This window comes from Paramormyrops kingsleyae, chromosome 9, assembly GCF_048594095.1.
Source record: "Paramormyrops kingsleyae isolate MSU_618 chromosome 9, PKINGS_0.4, whole genome shotgun sequence".
Lineage (NCBI taxonomy): Eukaryota > Metazoa > Chordata > Actinopteri > Osteoglossiformes > Mormyridae > Paramormyrops > Paramormyrops kingsleyae.
The window spans coordinates 32,978,726-33,002,384 of NC_132805.1; the positions used below are offsets into that span (position 1 = coordinate 32,978,726).

A 23,659-nucleotide genomic window follows, 5' to 3' on the forward strand; every position below is an offset into this window, starting at 1 on the left:
TGAGGCACGTCCGTAATTGCTGCACTACATATATTAGGCCCATGGCAACTGCATACGTTACATGTGCTTGAGAGCGTCGTTACTAAGGACACCACTGTGGGTCCACTGAGCTAGAGACCCCGCAGCATGACCTCAGCAGAGCCGTAACACATCAAATGCAAAGAGGTCAGTCAAGGCGTTACGCAAGCGCCACAGCACTCATGCATTTTAAACGGAACCTGGACTGAACCGTGTCACTCGTACCAATGAGAACAAGATGCACAGGCGGGGGGCGGGTGAAGCAGCCTGTTTTGTCTGGGGGCTACAGAGATGTGCACGGCACTTGACAATATTTACATAACAAAGCACCAGCTTCCTGTCCGCTTCCACTGTTGTTTTCGAGCTCCTCGTGTGTCTCCAGCTGTTTAAGCATGACTTACAAATTTATTCCTCAGTTAACACCCCGAGGGAGGGGCAGCCGGCTGAGGCCTCGCCTCGCTGTGCTTCAAAAAACAAAGCAGGCCGAGGGCAAGTTTGCAGATAGGTGAGCGGAGGTCACATGACTTCTGACCACAGGGAGGAGACTGGCATATTAGGGGTCAATCTGTCCCTAGTGAGCAGGTGGTGGCAAAGCCCAGCTGAGTGAATGAGCATCTGCTACAGGAACATGAAAACAGTGAAACCTGTGGTGCATACCTTCTAACTGCAGTGTGTACCTCCTCCTGTAATAAATTTAGAGTGCACCTTCGAGTGCACCTCCTCCTGTAGTAATCATAGAGTGTACACCATACTGTACTAATCACAGAGTGCGCCTCCTCCAGTACTAACCATAGAATGCACCTCCTCCTGTACTAACCTTAGAGTGCACCTCCTCCAGTACTAACCTTTGAGCGCACCTCCTCCAGTACTAACCATAGAGCGCACCTCCTCCAGTACTAACCTTAGAGTGCGCCTCCTCCTGTACTAGCGACAAAGGCATACCTGCTTCTGCACTCCGTTGAGCTGCTGCACCTTGATGATCAGCGACGCGGTCCTGCCTTTGTACTGGATGGTGCGCAGCAGCATCCCAACGTTGTCCACACTGAATGGTTCGGACCAGCGCCAGTTCCCCCAGCCCTCAATGCAGATGTGCAGCAGCTGAGGGGGAACACACACAGAAAGACACACACAGAAGTTTTAGCTTTTGATGCCCTTATTTATGCCTGTTCAGATGGCAAGTAAACAAAAAGAGGCTTTGTTTAAAGATCATTTGTCAGAGAAAAGGTTCCTGTTTACCGATGGTCTGAAAAGGCTGAGGGACTGAAGCAATCGCAGAGCGGGTCGCACACTACAGCTCACCGGGAAAACTCGGAATATTTGGAAGCATATTCGAGGCACATGTGTCTGGGTTCTAATAAGGTCTAGATTATTATTGGGGGAGGAAAAAAACAAAAGGATCTATGTATCTATCTGTGGGGAGCATTGTTCTGTGAATTTGGAGGACAACCAAGAAATTGTAAGGTTGGTTGTGCTCTGAAGCTCTGAAGCAGGGGAAAGCATGGCCAGTACCCAAGCAGGGGGGGGGGGGGGGGGCGGGGGCACACGACGGGGCCCTTCTCCGGTGACGGCAAACAGCAGGTAAAACCAAACCTCCCCACTGAGCTTGGTGACCTCTGGTCTTCAACTGACCGGAGCTTTTCAGAAAACAAACCAGAGAATAACTGACAAAAATGCAAAGCAGGGCTGAAATATTGAAGTTATTACAAGATGTTGAACGTTTATCCCATCTGCTGAAGAAGAAAGAAAAAAACTGCTCCGGAGGTCAGTGCCTGAGCGGAGCACGGTCAGGGGCTCAGTTCCCTCCTAACTCATGTTTCCCAGCTTTTTGAAGACATATTCCATTACAATAACACGACTAATCAAAGCCTGAATTCAATTTTAGAGATCATCCTCTTCACTGTGTTTTCTAAGTGGAAATGACATAATTTCTCAGATCGCCGGTTGATATTACTCACCGGGAAGTGGCAGAGTCATCCAAACAGCACAGGGACCCAGAACACCTCAGACTCATCTGCGAAGCCCCCCCCACCCACCCCCAAAGCCAGCCTTCAGGAAGAATCTACGATAAAGATTCTCTTCTCACTTCAAACAGGCTGTTTAAGTCACCGGCCTGCCAGAAGAGGCAAAACCGTGACAGCTAGGCACCGGGCATATATTTGGGGTGGGGTGGGGGGCTTTTACAGAAATAGAAGGCAGTGTGAGAACAGTCCCTGGTCCCCCATGTCTGAGCGGATAGGACCTGTCCCCGCCGGTCTGTTCCATGGAGGCGTGGGCCTTGCAACGCACCGATTCTGTGGCGCGTCCACTGCGCGCATGTGGCCGACACAGAGAGATTAACGCAGTGGGTCGCTTTCTGTCCCCGCATGCGGTTTCGGGAAAAGTCCGGATGAACAAACGCGAGTGCACAACCCCAGTCCGACTCCAGCTCCAGTGTCGGCCTGGTTATTCAGAGCTTAAGAGCCGGATACTTCAGTCTGCTGCCAGAGTGCTAATTTCGATTTTGCAACATATTTAATTATTATTAAATTTGCATCTTGCTCAGCCAAACTTAAAAAGTCCCATAACTGCAAGTGTCATCTGCGAGTTCTCCGTAATAAAAATGAAAAACATTTGACATTTTCCACAGTAAACATTACAGGGGGTGCTGCTCCTCCTCTCCTGCAGAGGGTGGCCCTCCAGTTGCCCCCTTTGAGTCAAAGAGGATGCTGAGCAAAAAGAGGCAGTGTGGATTGCTTTGGGAGAGTTTGGCCGAGCTTCTGATATCCTCAGGCTGCTGCCATTTTTCGCTGGATGAACGGCGATATTTGTGATGCGCCAGAAAGGGCTTCAGTTTTGTAACTGTGGCCTTTGTGCTGTAGGGCGTTTTCGGCTGTTCTGGTAGAATTCAGCAGGCCCTGAAAAGCAGTTGTAGGTGCTCTGTAAGGGGGGCTTTTCGTGACTTCATGCAGACTGACTAAACCAAAGTGGCAAAGGCTCTATGAACCTTTCCCTACATGTACTGACTGCGGCCCATAGATCGTGTTCTGAAACGTATCCTCCTCGTTGGAGAAAAGACCTCATTTAACAGGAAAGCGCCTTGCATAGATCTTGGTCGTACTTGGCAGTATTTCATACTTGCTGGTTGTTCCTGCGGTGGGTCACCGCCGGCGTTCTCGGGGGTGTCCAAGCATTGTCATCTGCAGCAGCTTTATATACGTCGTTTCTCAAACAGATTCAGTCCGGTCGGTTGTTTTCGTCTGGCGGTTCTATCGTTAGCTTTTCTGGCTCCACTGTACGCCACTAAGGTTAGTTAGGCTGACTTTGGCGCGGTGGGAGGGGGGCGTGAAAAAGGGAGCACTTCCTGGGCCCCCTAAAATTCAGATTCCTCACTAACCACTCAGAGGGAAGGGGTCACATGACACTACAATGAATGGCCACAACTCAACCCAGCAAGGAGTGCGGAGCGGCCCAGCTTTTGGTGTTAGATGTTTATCAGAAGAGTTTGATGCTTTTTTATCCTCAAGCACAACACTGGAGCTGAAAGGCCCTATTTTTATTTCGATGGTTAAATCCCTGTGCTGCAACTCCCACCGCATGACATCCTCGTGCTGTTCGGCCATAAATCTGCGCTGAAATCAGATTTCGATCTCGTTATCAATATTTGCCAAGGGTATATTGCGAAGAAAAACTTCAAAACATTTTTTTACCATAGCTCTACCTCCCCTAAGATTAGAGAGCTTAGAACATGATTACAGTTGGCTTGGTTTAGCAGCCGAGTTCCAGTATGTTTCTGGGCTCCAGTTTCCACTGGAATGAACGCATCTGGTCGGGAATTATTAGAAACTGGCAGTTATGGTTAGCACTGGCTCTGGAGTTAAATCGTGGGTGCTTTAATTTTTACCTCTAATGGTGACCTTCCGCGACCCAAACACCAAACTCAACAGGAAAGCAGTTCATAAGCCACAACTCCGCGTTGTGTAGCTGCAGCTTAAACAGGAACACATGACTCCTGCAGAGAAATTACCGGGGACATAAAGTGTGTCACCCTGGCCCAGCACCGAGCACGGCTCACTGAAACGTGAAATCACAGCTGCCATTTAATCGAATTATATACATAACAAAGACACCATATGTACACTACTATATAAATTAAGAGCTACAGGAATTTAAGCGAAAACAGATTTTTTTTTCTGAGCATATTAAAAACAATCGCAGGCTGGTTTCATTGGAAATCGACCCCGATGAAGATGATAACGTACCAAATTAATCTGCAATGGCGTACTTTCGAAAATAACCCTTCATCGTAGCTGACCTCTGTGGCAGCACGAGACAGCAAACAGAGAACAAGCACTGGGTGCACAGCTGCTTTCCTTCGCTGTCAGAAGTGCTATTAATTATCTGACGAGTCAATTAACTGACAAAAGCCTTGCCGCTGTGATTAGCCGAGCATCCTGGGTAAAAACAACACATCATCCCTTCGATAATGTTTTAAGGATCCCCTCTCGTAAGATCTGCACAGCATCACTGCTGAAGTGCAGAAATTGCACAGACCTGATTGCGTCACGGCGCCTGGACCCACACCGGATCAGCGCCATGACCACCCGACCCATTTTCTAGCAGGGGCTGGAAGCGAACAAAGGAGCAAATGTTTATGAGCATTGACAGCGCTTTGAACATAAACACAACAGATGCGTCGGAATACGGGCAAAGACTCTGTACGATCTTCAGGGAATCTGTTTATTCTGTTTATTATTAATGTTTTTTTTTTTTTGCTTGGCTGGTGCGTTTATGGAAATATGCTTATTATTTTACCCAGTTAAACAGATGTCTGTTCAGCCAGCGATATTGAGGATGAAGAGCTTGTTCCAAGGCCCTAGTGCCCCCCCCCCCCCACCTCCTGGAACTGAGTCGTGTAAAATTCGGACCCCTATCCCCCACGACTGGGACAGTGCGTGTCGTCATGCGCCGTGCGGACAGACATAAAACTTGCCTGCATCTCTCCCATTAATGAGTCATTGCCATATAACACCCAGCTGAACCCAACCATGCGTATCCAGTCTATAGTAACCCAAAAAAAATAGCGAAGAAGAAAAATGTGTTTTTGCATACTGCAGGCATTCTCAGAGATGTGACGGGCTGCTTCTGGCCACCGCCACGGCCGAATCAACGTTCTCAGATTCTCCGTGGAATGCCAGACTAACCCAACGTGGTCACTGCACCATCGCAATTATTCTTGGGGTCTCTAGCTAGAACGGGTAAATTGGAAGCATACCGATTTCCTTTGCATTGTTGTCCAGAGCGGTGCGCTCCGACGCAGAAACAAAGGCCCGTTGTCCGGCGGCTGAGGAACGAGAGAACGGCGCGTGTTTAATAGAAAACAGGTTTCCGACGGGAGGAGAACAAAGGATGTTAAATAACAGGTCCTTCCGAACTGGGAGAGAGCAGTGGAAGGGCAAACGCCATAGCGTTAGCGCCGACGCTAAGGGCTAAGGTTACAAGGCCAATGCAAGGGGATACGGCGACGCTTAAATAGCTGTCTGGTTTGTCTATTATTTGGATCACCATGCCGACGAGAGGAAGGGACATCAAAGAACCAATTTGCAATTTAATGCAGTGGTTTATAGCTGGGAGCAGGTAGAGAGCGACAAACAATGGGAACAAGAAAGGGGGCAGTAGTGGGGGGGAATTATTCCCAACAAAAAAATTCCACGAGGCTGACAGACGTTCCAGACATACTGGGTTCGGACCTTCTCCAGCGATGCGTGTCCCACGTCGATGGCTAGGCAGACGGCGGAGGAAGGCAGAAACCGCAAAAAAGCAGTCGTGGTGAGCTCCCCCCCCACCCACCTAAGCCCCCGATGGAGGCATGCTCGGCCGGCTCAAACGAAAGACAAGACGCCCAGACCCCACCTCCACTTCAAATACGCCTCTCGAGGGTGGACAGTACTGAGCCTGCAGCAACACAACTCTGGCCTGGCGTCAGAGTCAGACTCATCAAAGACAAGTCTGTGTCTCTCAAAGGGTCCAGGGAACGGCTGGCATCACAAAATCAAATCACGATGAATGCCGTCACGCACACATCCACCAAGTCTTACCTAAGACTTAAGAGGTTATATATTCTGAAAAATATCCCTAAAATCTTATTAGGGTAATCAACTGAACAGCAGCAATAGGGCTTTGGAGGAAGGAAAAGGCCATCGTCCAATAGGCAAGGGGCTGCGAAGCGATTTGGTCCAACAACATGTCACCGGCAGCCCTCAGGGACTGGGACCTGACCATATGCCTGGAAATCCCAGAGTCATTTCCACTCATCCAAGACCTGCTCTTAGCACGAATTCCATAAGCCTTGGTAATATGCAACGGTCGCTCCTGGATACCACATACGCCGGCCGCATCAGAACGAATTACAAGGAGGAAGCGAAAGGGTTATGATGACTTGCGGCAAGCAAGCCCGAAGTTTACGTCTTTTCTGGTTTCACAGGTGCAAGCTGTGGTCCTGCCTCGGGATAATCCCCCTCAACTACCCCGGTCAGGCACAAGTCCCTCCTACGGACTCCAGCGTTCCGTGAATCCAGAGCTTAATGAACTGTACTGGCCTGGCCAACAGGTGTTGAAGTATTTACTGTGAACAGTGTAGCTTGCGGGGGAGGGGGGCCTTCCAATAAAACAAGACATGTTAACAGAAATATAATGGCGAGAGACGTTTAAAAATAGACAAGGGCTTCATTATTTGTTATTTTTACAAGGTAACAGGAGAGAACTGGTGTCGCTACCGGCCAGCTAGGATAGGACTGCAGAATGGTGCCAGAGAAAATTGTCCCCCATCACTCATTATGCACGGTGGAACCCGGAGGAAAACGCAGGCCTCTGGACAGCAGGAAAGACCAGTATATTTTCTTAATTACTTACCCGCTGGCTTGTCAAGGAATCCACGAGAAAAAACAAACAGACCTTGAAACATAAATTTGACTCCAAAATCAAAATTATAAGAAGATTTATCTTCACATGCCTGTCTGATTTTCGACCCCTCAGCCATGCATTATCCCACCAATCAAAATACAGGCCTTGTAGCAGATAGGCATGCAGAACACGAAGAAACACCAAATAAGGTTGGCAAAAAAACAGGGGCGACATCGGAAATTCGGGGAAGATTTCTTGGCTAAAAGAATGCTTCGACTTGCAGATGCAAATGGCGGCAGGCAGCAGAAGCCTTTCTGTCATGCCGGGTTTTCAGGGGTGACCGTTCCGCCGGACCCCACCGGGCGCATCGCAACCTAGGTGGTGCAGTTGTGCATCGGCTCCTGCGAGGGGCCGTATATCTGTTTGCACCCCATGAAAGGAATTAGGAGCGAGCGGGAGACCCAGATAAATCACTGCCGTCACGTGCCGCAGCCCCACTGAACCCGAATGGCCGGGCGTTGCGCTCGCAAAGGCACCGCCAGGAGAACACAGGCCACGTTAGCGAAGGTGGGCAGCTGGCATGTGGGCCAAGAAGCGAGACCACCAGGGTCATTCTGGACAGCGGGTCGGCTGGCGCTGTCTGGCAGGTGGGCTAACAAAGACCACAATGACCTAATCAAGGGGCCTTCGCCACAGCAGCAAAGGCAGGTACTACAGCATCTGCCCCCAAACGGGCCGTCAGTCCATTTCACAAGCGGCTTTTCACAAAACTTAAATGTTTGCTTCTTTAAAACCATTGAAACAATTTAGCACATTGCAGTGTATTCTATATTCTGTGGGTGCAGCGTGTGCCTGTAACCGGAAGGTGGCTGGTTCAAGGTCCGGGTTCGGCAGAATAGTCATATGTCTGTGGGCCCCAGTAGAAGGTTCTTAACCCCCAGCTCCACGGGTGCTGCTACAGGCAGCTGCCCTTCGCTGCCAAGCTTACTGTCATCTGCGTATGTCTCTCTGTGTCACTGACAGTGAGATGGGGGAGGCGAACAGAAAATTTCATTCAAGTGTCATTATTATTATTATTATTATTGTAGAAACAAAAGCTGGGAGAGCAATAATTATTAAGTCGCATGTAACCTTAAAGGCTGCTGCAGATGACTTTGGACATGATACTTACAGGCGTGTTCTCATAACGTTCTCATAACGTTCTCGTATTCTGTTCGGAATAGCTCTACCCCAAGCTTGCCTCCGCCGCTGCCGGCAACCTGTAGACCAGGTCTGGCGCGGATGCTGGGCTCAGACCACCAGTTAGGGGCCGCGGGCTTGCATTCCCGACGCACTCATTCCAAAGGCTGAAGAACACGGCTGCTAAACATGTCTGCTGTTGAGGCAAATTACAGTTTATTCCCATTATGAATATTCCTTGAAGGCACTTAATGTTCTTCCAGTGCAGAACGCTGTACTCCCTTCCTCAGCCACACAAACCACAAGGATTTCCATCATTCTGCATATCCTGTACGGAGAGGCCAGACATTTCAACCATCTTGACCACATTCTCCACTCAAAAACTCCAAGACCATAAAAAAATAAACAAAACGATGGGTGGAGGGTGAAGCTGGGGGGGGGGGGCGCAGGTCCCTGGTGTCTCTGGCAGGGAGGTCATGTGAGACACACCCCTGCACCAGTGCACACATCACTCTGACAAGTGGGACCCACAGGGTAGGCGAGTTGGGGGCCGGGGGGTGTCTGTAGATCTATCACTGTTAAATTAGTGGGGTGTGAAGGCATGCCGCAGCAGAACTGGGGAAGCTCTGCTCTGACAGAGACCAGGCCACGGGTAAAGAGGCCATGAGAGGCGAGGCCAGGAGAAGCGAGGCCAGAGAGGTGAGGCCAGGAGAGGCTGCTGTTCTAGTTTCCCCAAATGTAGAGTCATACGAGCCCAGCCAGGCCAAAGCCCTCTCCCAAGGAGCAGCTGACTCAGCGGAAAAAACATTTACCTCTCAGCTGGGGGGGGGGGGGGGGGTTAATCACAACACCCCCATCCATTCCGCTGCTAGAACTATTTTGGACACCAGGAAATATGGGGGGGGGGGGGGGGGGTTGGGCGAGGCTCCGGGATTAACTGAGTGCTCTAATCAGCCATAACACCATAATTTAATAAGCCAGACTGTGAGATATTATCAAACCAAGCCCAGAGTTTAAGACATGTAGGTGTATTTGTTAATTTTGTGTAACTATACAGGATTAACTGTGGTGCTGACATCCTAAAAGGCCTTTGAGTGCGATATCTCAAGCAGTAATATTTTAAGACAACAGAAACCTTCACGTTATCATTCCCCCCCCCCCCCCTCAAAGTGCATTACAGAATCAAAAGGAAATTACTGTCAGGCTTAAGACGACGGTAATGAAACAAAAAAACGGCACGACCACGCAAAGCTGGAGCCTCGCACCCTCTCACTGAGAGTGTTAAAGACGTGTATCAGACTGGAGTGACAGCCAACACACCGGCGAAGGAGGGGGGGGCCCCCAGTGCTGATCGATGGAGGGAACCTTGGAACATCACGCATAACAACGCCCCCCCCCCCCAACACATGTGAGCCATGCATTTCCCCAGGCGGGTCCACACGAATCAATGGGTGACGGACGGAACATGTGCTCTCAAACTGAATGCAGAACACCCCTCCAGCACGCCCCCCCCCCCCCACCTCACCCTAAAACCACAAAGGGTTAAACACAATTAATCTTCCTTAACAATGCTGTCAGGGTGAGGTGTGTGTGTGGGGGGGTGCTGTTCAGTCTCTTGACGGGCCCGGGAGACGGGGGCTGACAACGCTCTAATGAGAACCACCAAGCCCCCCCCCCCGCCGCCCCCAGAGGCGTAGTACCTGCGGTGACCTGTGGGAGCGCCAGCTGTACTGGTGACTGTGCAGGCTGGCCAGCAGTACGTTCTCGTCGGTGTCCACCTGGCCAAAGCGCAGAGTCTCATGGGTGTCATTGCAGATCACGTAGTGGCTGAGGACCAGCTCCTCTGCGCTGGTATCCTGGTTCTGCGGGGGGAGGGGGGGCATTAGTGATGTTGGCTGCTTCTGAGGTTAGCAATCACAGCACATTTGCATATTCAAAGTCACTCAGGTCCTCTGTGACCCACTGCCAGTCCATTTTTTTTGCTCCCTCCAAGCTCCCTGCCAGACAGTCCACATTTCTGCTCCCTTCTGGGAGGAAGCAAAAACGTGGAGTGTGAGTTACAGCCATGTGAGTCCCTGTTTCCAGGAGCAGGTGTCCCTAGTAAATTGGCCGTTGGGTGGATTTGGCTGGATTGTATCATGGCATACATATTATACTTCTTTATGCACAAGTAATTTTTCCCAAATTCCATCAGAATCTCTGTTAAGCAGGCAACTGCAAGCTAATAACAGTTTAATAATATTTTGATTCAAAGGGCTGTTGATTGGCCACCTATAATGGAAGCGCAGAGTGTTCCGGAAAGCGCAGGTCATACTGTTGCTATCTGCCCGTGTGTCAGCTTAGCTTATTCCCGGGCTAATGGAAACAGGGGCTTTGGAGAGCCAGTCTCTGCGTGGGCAGAGCTCAGGGGCTCTGGGTTTCTCAACAACACTGTGATGGTGAATCACTCGCAGCCCCCCCCCTCCCCCCGAGGCATCCAGGGGGTTCCTGGTGAACTTTCCCACAGAAGAGAGGGCCACCACACCCCATTGCCCCCAGGGCTCAAGGAACCGCAGGCTTGGTCCACGAGCTTTTCGCTGATCATCAAAATGCCATCCGCCCCCGCCTTGGTGGACACCCCAAGCAGTGACCGCGCCCTACATCGGGGGGGGGGGGTTCATCCCACTAACTTTTATGGTGCAACACAGGTGTGGGTCCCCCATTTATGAACCCTGTGTCATCTCTAAAATGCCAGCATAAGCCCCCTGTCTCCTCTTTCAAAATGGATTCACTCTGCTACTCGATATGCAGGCTGAACTGCCTCGGCCTTCTAGCCTATCGATAGTTTTACATGCACATGTATAAAATTTGAGATATTGTATAATATTCACGTTTCAACTTGTTAAAATCAAAACGCTGCCTGAGAAAATTCTGGATCTCAGAGGGAGTCCAAGTATCAGACGTACATCATACTATGCTCAAGATGCCACGAGTCGGATGTGAAACGACCGTGAGGAGTGTGACGTCACGGGGAGGCGTGCCGCATTGGCTACCAGACACACGCGTGTGATAGGGCAGCGCGGTCACTATGAGGGCGCCTCACCATGACAATCCCATGACAAAATACCAGAACCGTGGAAAGAAGTGGAAAAATCTCCGACTGCACGAGAAATCGCCTGGAAGTTCTGAAACTCCATGTAGCGCTGAAGGGTAATTTAGAAAGAAAGAAAAAACAGAAAAAGCCAGTTCTCTCTCCTCACACGCTTTGTGTTCTGTGAGAAAGTGGCATGAATAAATACTCCTGTGCTTGTCTTTGAAGTTACCCCCTGCACGCCCCCTCTGGAAGACTGAAACCCTTTCGGTGCCTCCGCACCACGGGACTGACCCTGGTGTCGGATGGAACGGCGGCTCGAGATCGGTCCACACGGGCCGGATCAGTGCCGACTACACTACCACATCGCACAGTGGGTGGCAGGCCGGCAGCCTTGACACCAGGAAACACGAAAATTACGGCAACAATTACACAAGTGTATCCTTCTGCGGTACATGTTAACAATCCCACCCCCCCCCCCTCCCGTGCACACACACACCACCCGTCCCTGTTCCAAATGAGATCAACTATTTGCACGATGCTATCAGTCCCACAACCCCCACCATGTGGTTCTGTTTAATTGCGTATACAAGGTTCACTTGATGAGAGAGACAATGAGAAGGTGGGGGGGGCGGACGGTGGGGGTCTAGTGAACGGCGTGTTCACAGGTTGCACACAATCCCATAACAAAACAATAGTGAAAGTGGTGCATTCAGCCTATAGAAAGCATCAGACTTACTCCCTGTAAAGGGAGGGAGGATAAGAATGGAAAAAGAATGTTTTGCCTTCCTGGTTATAAGGTTTACATTATAAGACACCCCACAAATATTGGAAAAAATGTCACAAAAGAAGGGGGGGGGGGACCCCTGACCAAAATCAGATGCATGAATAAGATCCCCAGACATATGCTGGCAGGGGACTCGACGCAACTGGACAGATCAGTCACAGCTGAGGACATATGCGGAGACAGACAGAGATTTCCCAATCGGCCTGACAAACAGCCGTTCCCAAAAGGGCTGGTAGAGAGGACCAGCCCCCCCTTTCCCCACCCCCCAGGCGCGGCGGCGAGTGCTCTCGACGGTGAGCAGTCGTGGCCGGCTGAATCCATGACGCCAGCAACAGGGCGAGACTGGATGCGACTGGAATAAACAGAACTGTAAATTAGCACGCCGGCGTGTGACGGGAAGATGGGACACCGCCCCAGGGAGAGGATCCGTCCCGCGGGATTCAGGCCGTACTACAAGATTATAAACACAGAGCATCTGAGGAGGCATCCAAAAGGCTTCCAGAAGCTTCAGACAATCGAGACAGGAAACAGTGTGTTTATTTAATGCTAAATTTCACTCAAATGTCTTTGAGTCTCTGAAAAAATGTCTCATCTGTAAGTTTACTTGGCTGTTTCATGACGAAAAAGTCAGACAGGGCTACCAAAACGGCAACCATTAATCTGTAGTCGATTCCCCACCAGAAACCATAGTGATGAAGGTCAACAATGTGCCAGTTCTCGTCCAAGCTGGTCTCAGGCAGAAACAGATGAGATGCCCTTAAAACAGTTCAGCTAATCCAATGAAGCAGAAACTCAATCCTGGACCAGTTTAGACCCCAAAGTGCTTAGCATGTGACTAGCTGTGAGGCGGAGACGCCCATCTCGGGGTGTCTGTGAGACTTACCTGCTGCCAGGCCTGCACGGCCATGTCCAGCGTGTGGACACTGTGCTGGCTGACGGAGATGAAGACGGGCTCCACGAAGACGCTGCCTTCCAGCAGGAGCTGCCTCGGTCGGGCCCCGCGCGAGGAGGCGGCGGCCTGGCCGCGCACGGCGAAGGGCTGCACCAGGCTCCGCATGGTCAGGTTACGGTACTCCAGCAGACGGCAGTCCAGCTCGGCCGAGAAGTGGAGCTCCTGAGAGCGGTGCCCGCCGGTGCTCCACTGCCGCGCGTACGCCCGCGGCTCCCTCGCCGCCCCCACCAGGTACTCCTGCTCCTGCGGCAGCTTCCTGTCTGGCAGGAAGGGCCGCAAGTGCCGGGCAGGGGCTGGGGCCAGAGAGGACAGGCGTTCACAGAGGATACTATAGACAGACGGCAAGATGGCCTCCTCGGGGGTCCACCTACGGGCAGAATGGCGGATGGTACCTGTGCCCAGCTGATCCAAGTGGTGACACAGGTGCAGCTCCACCTGAGCCAGCTGAACGGACACGCCCACCGAGGGCACGAAGCTGGGGGCGAAGCAGGAGTCGACGCGGGTGCAGGCCGCCAGGGCGGTAGGCGGCACCAGCTGTTCGCAGGGGGCCTGGGAGCCGGATTCGCTGTCTGAGCTGGGGGGAGATGGGACAAGGTCCCAGTGTCAAAAGACTGCCAGTGGCTCAGTCCCATCTGCACTCCTGATTCCATACTTACAATATCCCACTTAATTAAAAAAAACTAGTAAAAATCCCGTTAACCAAAAAGTGATTTTCAACCCTCCGTGCTTCAAGACACGTCCTTCTGCGACGGCAGCCGCAGGCATCAGGTTTACGTGCCTGCAGTTATCGACAGACTGTAAAAATCAACTTGTTACTTGTTGTCTGCGGTAAGTGGTCACTCTACTCAGAACAGATATAAGGTTTGTCTATTAAAACAGCCGCAGACTTTAATTGCTAGTCTGGACAGATAAAAGCAAAACACACGGTACTGTAATTTAGCCAAACAGACATTTGTCCCGTAATTTGTAGCTACTATAATTCACCATAAAAATTTACTAGAAAGCTTTTGCAACAAAAAAAAATGTTTCTTAAGAGATAAGCATCAGACTTTGACAGTTTTCATTACTTCCAGTTGGTTTTCAAGGTTATTAAGAAACTGAAGAGCGATGAAACAAAGAGTAAAGGCACAGAATTGGTTTTGATCAAAAAGGACAAAGAATTTAAACATAAAGGAAATGTGCTGTTTACAGAATGATTGTAATTAAAGTCACATGTACATTTAAGGTCTTCACTGGAATTGAGTTTTTCTTCTCCCCGTGTTTTCTTATTCCTCCGATCCTCTGAAGCCGCTAAACCCATGCAGAAGAAAGGCTGGGCGGCCCGACCACACGGGGGGGGACCAAGGGGGTATAAGGCCCAGTTTGAGGATGCGCACTGCCCACCCCCTAGCTCAGACATGCTTTCAAGGTACGTGGGGAACGAGCATCGGGAGCTCGGTGCGGCCAGGGAGTCTCATCAGGACCCGGGCCTTTGGATCGCTGCCGATCCCGGGTCGACTCCCCGATCCCGCCGCCCAGATGTGCGCGCTGCGGTGGGCGTGCTGGGGGAGGGACACACTACGGCTCTTTGTGCTCACCAGAACATGTGACTTCTGACTCACACGCGGGCCTCTCTGGCCAGATGGACGTTTCTGTGGTGATGGCGGCAGTGGTGGGGCGACAAGGGGCCGCAGACCTACCTCTGCCCGTCCCCTCCGTCCGCCGTGCTGTTCAGGATGATCCTCCAGAGGTCTGAGGCCACCAGGTCCCTCTGGTCGTCGCCGGGGCAGACGCTAGGCAGGGGAAGCTCGCAGACAGCACTCTCCGACAGGCTGAAGTCACGGTACGGCACGAAGGCCCGCTGCAGCTCGTCCCAATACTCCAGGCTGCACGGCACCTAACGTGTATGGGGGAGGGGGGGGGTCAGCGTGCCATTCCTCATGCTGTTATTTATGATGTCATTCCTCAAATCACTAATTAATTCTGACCCAGGCTGCCTCCCGCCCAGATTGAAGAGGGTCTGGAGGACTACAGATAAACAGCCCCACAAAGCTGAGTGAGAATCATCTGCATTCCCAATGAAATAAGCCCCCCCACCTCCCCCCGCCCCCAAAACCATTTTGCCAACTGCATCTCCAGATGCATCCAAAGAGCTGCTCCGGAAGACCTAAAGTCACCTCTTTACTTAAAGTCCTCAACTTTACTCATGAGCACCGATCCAGTAATCCTGAGTCAATCCAAGTGCCCCTCGGTACGTGAGGCGGCCAATCGTATACGAGAAGAGTGTCTGCAACACCCAAGGCGGCCTGTAGGCGTGAGGGGCTCCATCTCTACACCTCACGCGAGGGGGCGGCCCCGGATGGGCCGCATGGCTTTTATTTGGAAATCACTTATGTTCGGCATGCTGAATTTCTCTCAAATTACACCTGCCACATTTAGTAAACTGTGTCACTGATCAAACGCTAAGGGGAAATTTCAGCACACCTGCGCGCCAGAAGAAGGCGCTGAGCCCTGCATTCGCCTTTGCTAAGCAATACTGCCAGGCCAACCTGCGGAAAGATCTGGAAGGGGAGCGGCGTGCATGCAGTGCAAACACCACACGGAATCCCATACCGTTGTCTGATATTCCAACTGCTGGTTCCCCCACAGTAAAATGAAAATCACATTTCCACACAAAAGAAAACTTAAAATATATATATGTATATATATATATACATACACACACACACATCCGCCCTGATGCAATTTGCTCTGCTCGACCTTCAACGTGCTCGCTCATTTTTGACTGTTTACATTTCCTGAGTGTAAATTTCCATCGTCTAACCGAAACGACACTTACGTGGGTTTAACCCTTCGTGCTCTGGGTCCAACCTGCACAGCGTCAGTCTCCCCCCTTGAAGGGTCGTATAAACAGCATTCGGAGGCCCTTGAATATTTCACATGCCTCCTGCATGGGTGGGGTCCCACGTGTCTGGGGAGGCCACGGCCCCATACGCTTTCCTAACCACCTCTGATGTCAGCTGACATACACTTTAAATGCATTTTCTTGAATTAAACCCTCTGATCGTCACATTCCATAACTACGAAAAATGTTAAAGGAAGACATGTTTGTTTCTCATAACCATCTAATATTTTCACCATGATAACATTGACCAATAAGGTGTCTGATAACTGTTTGCTTGTGTTCTGGTCAGGCCTGTCATCGTCACACTATCACGCTCCCATGCCGTATACAATGCACTCATTGTTGTGTCTGAAAATCCTAAAATAATTCCCTTATTCCTCTTAATGAGCGCGACAGAGGGGTAAACGCAGAGTTACCAGTATGAGAAACAGGGGGCGCCACGAATGCGATTCGGAACCACAAACCCACCTTAGTTAAACCACCAGTTGCTCTTTCATTAATGTGACGAACTTTACGGTTTATTTCAGGTCACAACAGGTCATAAGCGTACCATTGGGCATCAGGGGGAAGAGCTGGCTGGGAGCGGGATGGGGCGGGTGCTATTGGACGAGGGGGGCTGTAATGGAGTTTCCCGCATCTGCGAGCGATGTGGGGCTCAGCATGACGGCCTTCTCTGCGGCCCGTTTCCCAGGCTGTGAGGTTGCCAGGAACCGGCTGCCAGAGGACAGCTACCCATGATTCACTAGGCCACACGGCGGTGCGCTCAACCTCCTCCGCTCCCTCAGGTGCGCAGCGTCCCCCGCCTGTCTCCTACTGTACTGCAAAACACCGCTCTAACAATATGCCTTTGACTGATGGAAGCGTTTTGAATTCCCCTTTGAGATACTGGAACCAGTCGCAAAACCACAGCTATTTAAATGCAGGAAATCTTGATTTTATAAAATGTTAACGTGATCTGCTCTGGGGACGTCCGGGCCGCGCAGGGGGGCCGCCATCCGCCGGAACGACTGTGTAATGTCCACCTGCGCCCCCCCCCATCAGCCTGACCCAGTGAGGTACCAGGTCCACTAACTTCCTAACTGAAACGGGGGGGGGGGGGGGGGACACTGCCACATGCTCCCCCCGCGTGACCACACGCGGCCACGCCGTAACCCTAGAGCCCTGAGAAATCACTTGCGGTCCCCTATCTGCCTGCCCCCCTGTCAAAACGGAATGAAATTCTCGGGCAGCGTGAGGAGCTATTCTGGTGTATCTGTACTCTCTCTGTCACCCTAACCCCCAGAGAAATCAAACTAGAATTAATTAATTTTGAAGTTTGCTCTCTCCAGAATCGTGGGGCGGGACAGCAGCGTGATCACAGAGGCGCGCACCTACAGTCCGACTCCGCTGCCTGTTTCTTTGGATGTTTCAGGCCAAAGAGGTCCGAGAGCCCAGAGTCTAAAAAGCATCCACAGTGTATAAATGACTACCTACATCTGCAGCTCGACACACTAACATATTTCATATTAAGCAATTCTGTTTATTATTTGCTATTACGTGCTGCAGTTTGCGACTTTACTTGCCAAACACCCCTACGGTCCTTCCTGTATAATTCCAGCTTAGATGATTTGCGGTTCCTATTTAAAAATTTGACTTTTTCACACGAGTCAGTAGGACAAATTTAGAAACCATATCTTCACCACCCCCCTGATGGAAAAGCAGGTCCAAAACCCTCCTGGAGCTGGAGGTCTGGAACTGCTCACCCCCCTGGCCTGGGAACCAGGGGCTCGTTCCACAGCTGTGGAGCCCTGAGGCAAGATGGACAAAACCTTCAACACCTCACAACCTCGCCACGGGTCCAGGGCCGTGTGGACACGGGAGAAAAGGAGAAAGAGGGAGGGAAGGATCCGGCAGCGGCCATGTCCGGGTGGGGGTCCACTCATCCCCCCCCCCCACTCCCCAGTCGAGTGACGGCTAACTTAAGAGCTGCCAAAGAATCACGTCACCTAGGACAGGAGGCAAGGACTGCGGACTAGGTTCATATGCGAAATTATGAACAAATTATATTTCGTTCGACTTTTTCTTTTTTTTTTTAACAAGTCGTGCGAGTGCATTGAAAGATTAAATTACTTTCACAGCTGCAGTACTTGTTTGAAAGAAACCGGCGATTTAATCTAAGAAACACATTTCGCCAGCTGCCTTTGAGACAGAAGGGAAGATGGGGGATTGACTCTGCTGGATGATGCCCTGCCCTCAGCGACACTGCCTGGCATCCAGCCACGGACAGGCCGGCAGATTTACATTTAGCTGCACCGCTTGCTTCAGTCTTTCTGGCAATGTAGGCCGCCTCGGTTCAGCCCCTGAGGATGCAGGCCTAACCAGGTGGTGAGAGGGGGAAAGGTGGCGAGGTGAGAGGGGAGCTCGCTCGTGACCCCCATCCAACACGGGACAGCACTGAGAACCACATCCAGGCCTGCAAGAAATGCTCCATTTGAATTTTAATTATGAGTAACGATGGACGTAATGTGTGCGGATGCCAGGGTGCGCGTGAGAAACTGCTGGTATGATGTAAAATAGGGACAGATGCCGGCAAAGGCGGCTGAATGAAAGTAGAATATTATCGAGTCTGGAAGAGAATGGCATAGGAATGACATCACTCTGCCCCGCAGTGCAATGCGAGGGTGTGTCTGCGGCCCTCATGCTACAGCCAGGGTGTGTTCCTGTTTCTCACACTAAGGCAAGGACATGTTTGGGTCCCTCACACGGCTGCAAGAACATGTTTGGACCCCTCATGCTACAACAGGGATGTGTTTCTGTCACTCCCACAATGGCAAGAACATGTTTGGGTCCCTCACACGGCGGCAAGGACACGTTCGAGTTCCTCGGTGAGCACGTGGGGCTCTAGCTGTTGTCACAATATCACGCCGGAGCTGTCGGCCGCCTCGTTGTATAACACCACCTCGTACGTCACGGGGAACGTCTGGGAGGCTGTGTGAGGACGCGCCTGGGTCCTAGGACGTGTTTGGGCCCTCGTGCCATGACGCGAGAGCATTCAGTCGTCACCCCATGGCGTGAGCTTGCATCTGCTCTCTGGGCACTAACCTTAAGCACGTCCCCCAGGTCGGCTGTGCTGATGTCGGGGTCTTCCGTGGTGTTGAAGGGCACAGGCGTGATTCGCACAAAGGTGAGCGCGCGGGGCTCTGGGTATCGCCACAGCATCACGCCGGGGCTGTCGTCGGTCTCGTTGTAGAACATCACCTCGTGGGTCCCGGGGAGCTTCCGGGAGGCTGCGCGAGCAGAGCAAAGCGACACGCTGAGAGCAGCAGAACGCTGGACTGTCAAACCAAACTCATCTTCAATATCACATTGGGCACATTTACATATGGCAGACTGACTGTGACATCTAACTCACAAGCTCTGGAACTCCCTGATGTTCATCTGAAAAATTTAAACCCGGTGAAGCTGCACTAGCTGGACCTGGGAGGGGGTGGGGAACGCCAGAACGGTCCCTGTTTGCTTCAAGCCAGCTGCTGGGTTCTGGCTTTTGTTTTTGGACTCGGTCCTGCGGCCCGGCTTGAAGGTGCACAACATGTTGTTTTTACAGCGACGTGGATTTCCATTGTACCGCCATGGAGGAACGGCGCTCTGCGACGACATTGTTTTCATCTGTGTTCATTTCTACGACTCCCGCAAAAAAAATGAGGGAAGGAATCCACCACCCCCCCACCCAAAGCCGGGGGCCATGTGCTGTACCTCCTTCCCAGAGTGCCAGCCCCTGTTCGCAACATGTTTCTTAGAGTTTTTTCCTACTGAAAAGCAGCCCCCTTCATATGGACATCCAAGGGGAGAGGAGACAATGTGAAAAGACAAAAAAAAAAAAAGGAGTTAGCCATGTTCTTAGGGATGAGGGGGCTCTGGTCTGATTTTGAATGACTGCACTTCGCCCCGCCCTCCCCCCCCCCCCCCGGATAGCAGAGAGCAGGAGTCACATGGTTTGTCACGCTCATGTGGGGGTCGCTACTAACCTGGAACAGGCTAAACAGGCCAGTAATCAATCGAGAACAACAAGTGATCAGACTCCTAAACTTGGATATACTACACATACACCACATATAAACAGCAGTGTCACTGTGTACCTGGGAAGCCTCTGTGGCATACAGCCCCCACCCCCCCCCGGGCACCTGAGTCCTGGATGTACTGGAAGAGGCCGGTCCGCAGGTCGTCCGTGCTGTGTTCCGTCCTCGGGCTGTGGATGTGAGGGGAGGGGGGCGGCTGGTGGCTCTCCGGCTGCTCCCCAGCCCCCGGCAGCTCCACACCGCCGCCCTTCTGGAGGTAAGCCTGCAGGTGCTTCTGCATCAGCACCAGGCAGTTCAGATGCTCCTGCCCCCAGAAAACCTGTTGGGGGCAGAAGAGGCCAGCTTATACCCTGCCGGCCGTCCCCAGCTCCTCCACACGCCGGAGGCTGGCTGAGCCGTCCGGAATCTCTGAGTCAAACATGGTTCTCACACGAACCCTTCCCAAAGTGAGCTGTGAATACATGAGAAAACCTGGAAAAATGTGGGGATTTCAGGTCTGAGCTTGAGTGGAAGAATTCTGACCGGTTTATGTGCAGGAACTGATTAAAGTGCTATGACCTGCCGCGGTTGCCAAAGGAAATGTATGATTATGTATTAAGTGTTAGACCGAGAGATTTCCCCGTTAACGACAGGCAATAAATGCATCCATGCAGCCCATTAAAAGGCTCCGCTCTGGTTTTTAAGTGTGCAATATTCCACTTTGCGGACAGTAAACAGGAAGCTAATCATTGGGGCACACGGCGAGACAGCTGCCTTTTTCCAAAGCCAAGCGGCACGGCAGATTAGGCAACACCGAAACAGCAATACCGGTGCGGCTGGACACGGATCTGGGAGCCCAGTTAAAACCCGGTAAGTGAGGTGGGCACGGACTGTCTTCCCAGACCTGAAGCAGCCCCCCCTTGAGGTCGAGCAGCAGTTTCGGAGGTCCCGCTTCTGGTCCGGGGCTTCCACCATGGCGACACCACTTAGCTTCCAGGTCGGCGCTACAGCAGAAGGGACCCAGCAGGGGGCGGCAGCGATCTCTCAGGCCCGTCTTCAGCAGCACGTCCTGCAGCTCCAGCAGGAAGGTGGCTGCCTGCAGAGGGTCTGCGACACAGAGATGTCACCATCAGCAGATGCCCCATTGACCTGAGTCACATGACCGACCCGAGCTCTGACTGGAGCATGCAGGGCTGTAGTTCCCGCGGACTGCAGTCCTCCGGAAGCAGAGGAACCCACTGGGACTCAACAAGATACACATTACATCCATTTTCTGTAACCGCTCATCCTGTTCAGGGTCGCGGGGGGTCTGGAACCTATCCCGGAATCTACGGGGGTAAGGCAGGGAACAACCCAGGATGGGGCCATTTGAAAATAGGTAAAAATCCATCTATGCATCCCAAGGTGGTAATGACCCGGCAACCTATCCTAGAAGGTAGAAAATGACAGAGGGGACACCCTGGATTACATGCCAGCCCATCACAGAGCGCGCACACACACACACACACACACACACTATGGGCCACGTCCCCTAACCGTATGTCTTTGTATTCTGGAACCTGCAAAACACTTGAAGAACATGCAAACACCAATCACACAGAAAAGGGGGGGGGGGGTGAGATTGAAACAGCAAATTACCAGGAAGTTTATCAAGCCCCCGCCACCCTCTGAGCAAAGACACGTTTTCTTTGCTCTGCTGGATGTCAGACGGTCATTCATAAATGAGGTCTGGCTAAAGAAGGACAGCACCGAGTCCAAACAGGACACCGCAGGACCGGGACCTGGAGCCAGGACGGCCGTGCCCTGCGGGGACGGGGACACGGAGACGCCCCTCCGGTCAGGGCTGAGCCCCGGACACACTGCTCCGCGAGTGACGCCGCAGGAGACGGGCCGCGGCAGCATCTGACTCAGGGAGATGATCCCTGGTGCTTGGGATCAGACGCTTGTTTTGGTCCCGTCGTTCACAATAACCGAGGACGCTGTCTTGTTTTCATGCTGGACTGGGCTCCGTTTCCACAGGGAATCTGTCACAGCTGCTGGGGGCTGATCTGCAGTGCAGGAACATCTTATTCAACACCGAAACTCAGCAATACCACCGAGGGATTTTATTTTTTCCACCTTCTGAAAAATATTTTTCATTTTTTAAAGTATAAATTATCTTGGACATCTCCCTTTCTCATCCTTTTGAGGGACACGCTCCTGGCCCACCGCCCTCTCAGCAGTCTCACATGTTACCCATAATTCTCTGGCTCTCTCGGCGTCTCCGCAGACAGCAGTTTGCTTAAAGTGAGTTATTCTAACCGCGTGGGTGGGGGCGGGGACTTGAGGAGACACGCGGTCCCCAGACGGGGGACACCGCACTCAGAAGGGACCCGTCGCGGCCAGGACTGGATGCTGAACAGCTGACCAAGGCAGTGCACGATTCAGGACAGGAGGGAATCGCATCAGAAACTGGGAGTGCTTTATGGCAGGATGGACTCCTACCATGACTGTAACAGCCTCCCTGAAGAGGCTCCACAATTCCCATAATGCCTCAGAATCTTCCTACTCTATGTTCTGAAACAGAATATAAAGAGAGACAGCCTGTCATGGAAGCTTATGCGGATTTCAGAATGCCAACAAATTATCATGTGGTAAAAATGGGAACGCTGGAATGGGGAGGGGGATGGTTATTAACTTGGGACTCAAAGCTCGTATTTATGATAAACAAATCTTTAAGTCGAAAGAATATGTAAACACCACCACCCCCGGGTTCTCTCCGCAAACGAGGGCTCCGATGACAAACAGACAGCGGGGGGGAGGCCTCCTGAATTTCGATTGCTAATCACTGAATATTTCTGCCACATGGCTGTAATCGAATCTTCTGGCAGAGGACTCTCCTGGTAATCTTAACTGTATTAATGCCTGTTCTTCTCATTTTGAAAAGACGAACAAGCTGCCTGCCATTAGGACAGAGGCAGATCAGGGCAGCGGACGTGACCACGAGGTCCTGGTCAACAGCGAACACTTCTTAAGGACAGAGGATTCATTGTGCAAATGCACTGCATGCAGCACTTGGATTGCTCCTTCAGAGGTGGCTGTGGAGGGCTAATCTACCCATCAGCTTCTTGAGGACTTAATCCAGTTTCACAATCTGGGGCTGAAATCCCAAATGCTTTTTTCCCCACTTTGTCAGGTTCGCCCAGAGTTCAGGTTGGGAGAACCATGCAGGATTTGGTGACTGGATTAAAGCCTAAACTGGGAGTACAGGAGGGGCAAGTAGGTCATGTGACAGGGGAGAGTAGGTCACGTGATATTCTCAAAAGGAGCAACTAATTTGCTTTGCAGATGCTATGATATTTACTTATTTATAGGTGAGACTTTACTGGTAAAATACTTAATTAACGTCACACTTTTCATAGATTCCTTCAGGAACAGCCAAGCATCCCAAGTTAACCTTTTAAAACAGTGTGGCTCACAAGCTCACTGTTGGTTCCAGGTCCATTTCCTTAACTACTGTACCGACCCTTAGCGAAGACATGTGTCGAACCAGGCGAAAGAATGGAACAGTTTTAGACACGCCGCAAACAACAGAACACGAGCCAACTGGCCACTTTGATCCCGAAGGCCTTTGTCTCCAGTGTCTTCTAACGATCATGCTAATTTGAATACCGCTAACGATCTCCGGTCCTCGACACGAAGCAGGAGATGAGTAAAGAGGTATGGGGATAATGCTTTGAGATGTAAAACACAAACTGTCCTCTTCCACACTGGCCTGGGGCAGCTTACGCTGGGCGGGGGGTGAAATTCAGCTGAAAGTGGACTGTCCCTTAATTACTAATGTTGCTCCATCGGGTTTTCTATAAACGATTATTAC

The 23,659-nt window shown here is 51.5% G+C and overlaps 1 protein-coding gene across 14 annotated transcripts in view; it reads right to left on the reverse strand.

The window, feature by feature from the left end:
* Window positions 1–23,659, reverse strand: part of LOC111844242 (intermembrane lipid transfer protein VPS13B) — a 212,138-nt gene that overhangs the window by 18,148 nt on the left and 170,331 nt on the right. For all 14 annotated transcript variants that reach the window (XM_072716822.1, XM_072716827.1, XM_072716830.1 and 11 more), the window contains 8 exons: window positions 20,708–20,910; window positions 19,930–20,143; window positions 18,851–19,035; window positions 14,565–14,761; window positions 13,278–13,459; window positions 12,817–13,178; window positions 9,777–9,938; window positions 961–1,116 (listed from right to left, as the gene is read on the reverse strand). In XM_072716822.1, coding sequence (XP_072572923.1) covers window positions 961–1,116; window positions 9,777–9,938; window positions 12,817–13,178; window positions 13,278–13,459; window positions 14,565–14,761; window positions 18,851–19,035; window positions 19,930–20,143; window positions 20,708–20,910 — 1,661 coding nt within the window. The remainder of the gene's footprint in view (window positions 1–960; window positions 1,117–9,776; window positions 9,939–12,816; window positions 13,179–13,277; window positions 13,460–14,564; window positions 14,762–18,850; window positions 19,036–19,929; window positions 20,144–20,707; window positions 20,911–23,659) is intronic.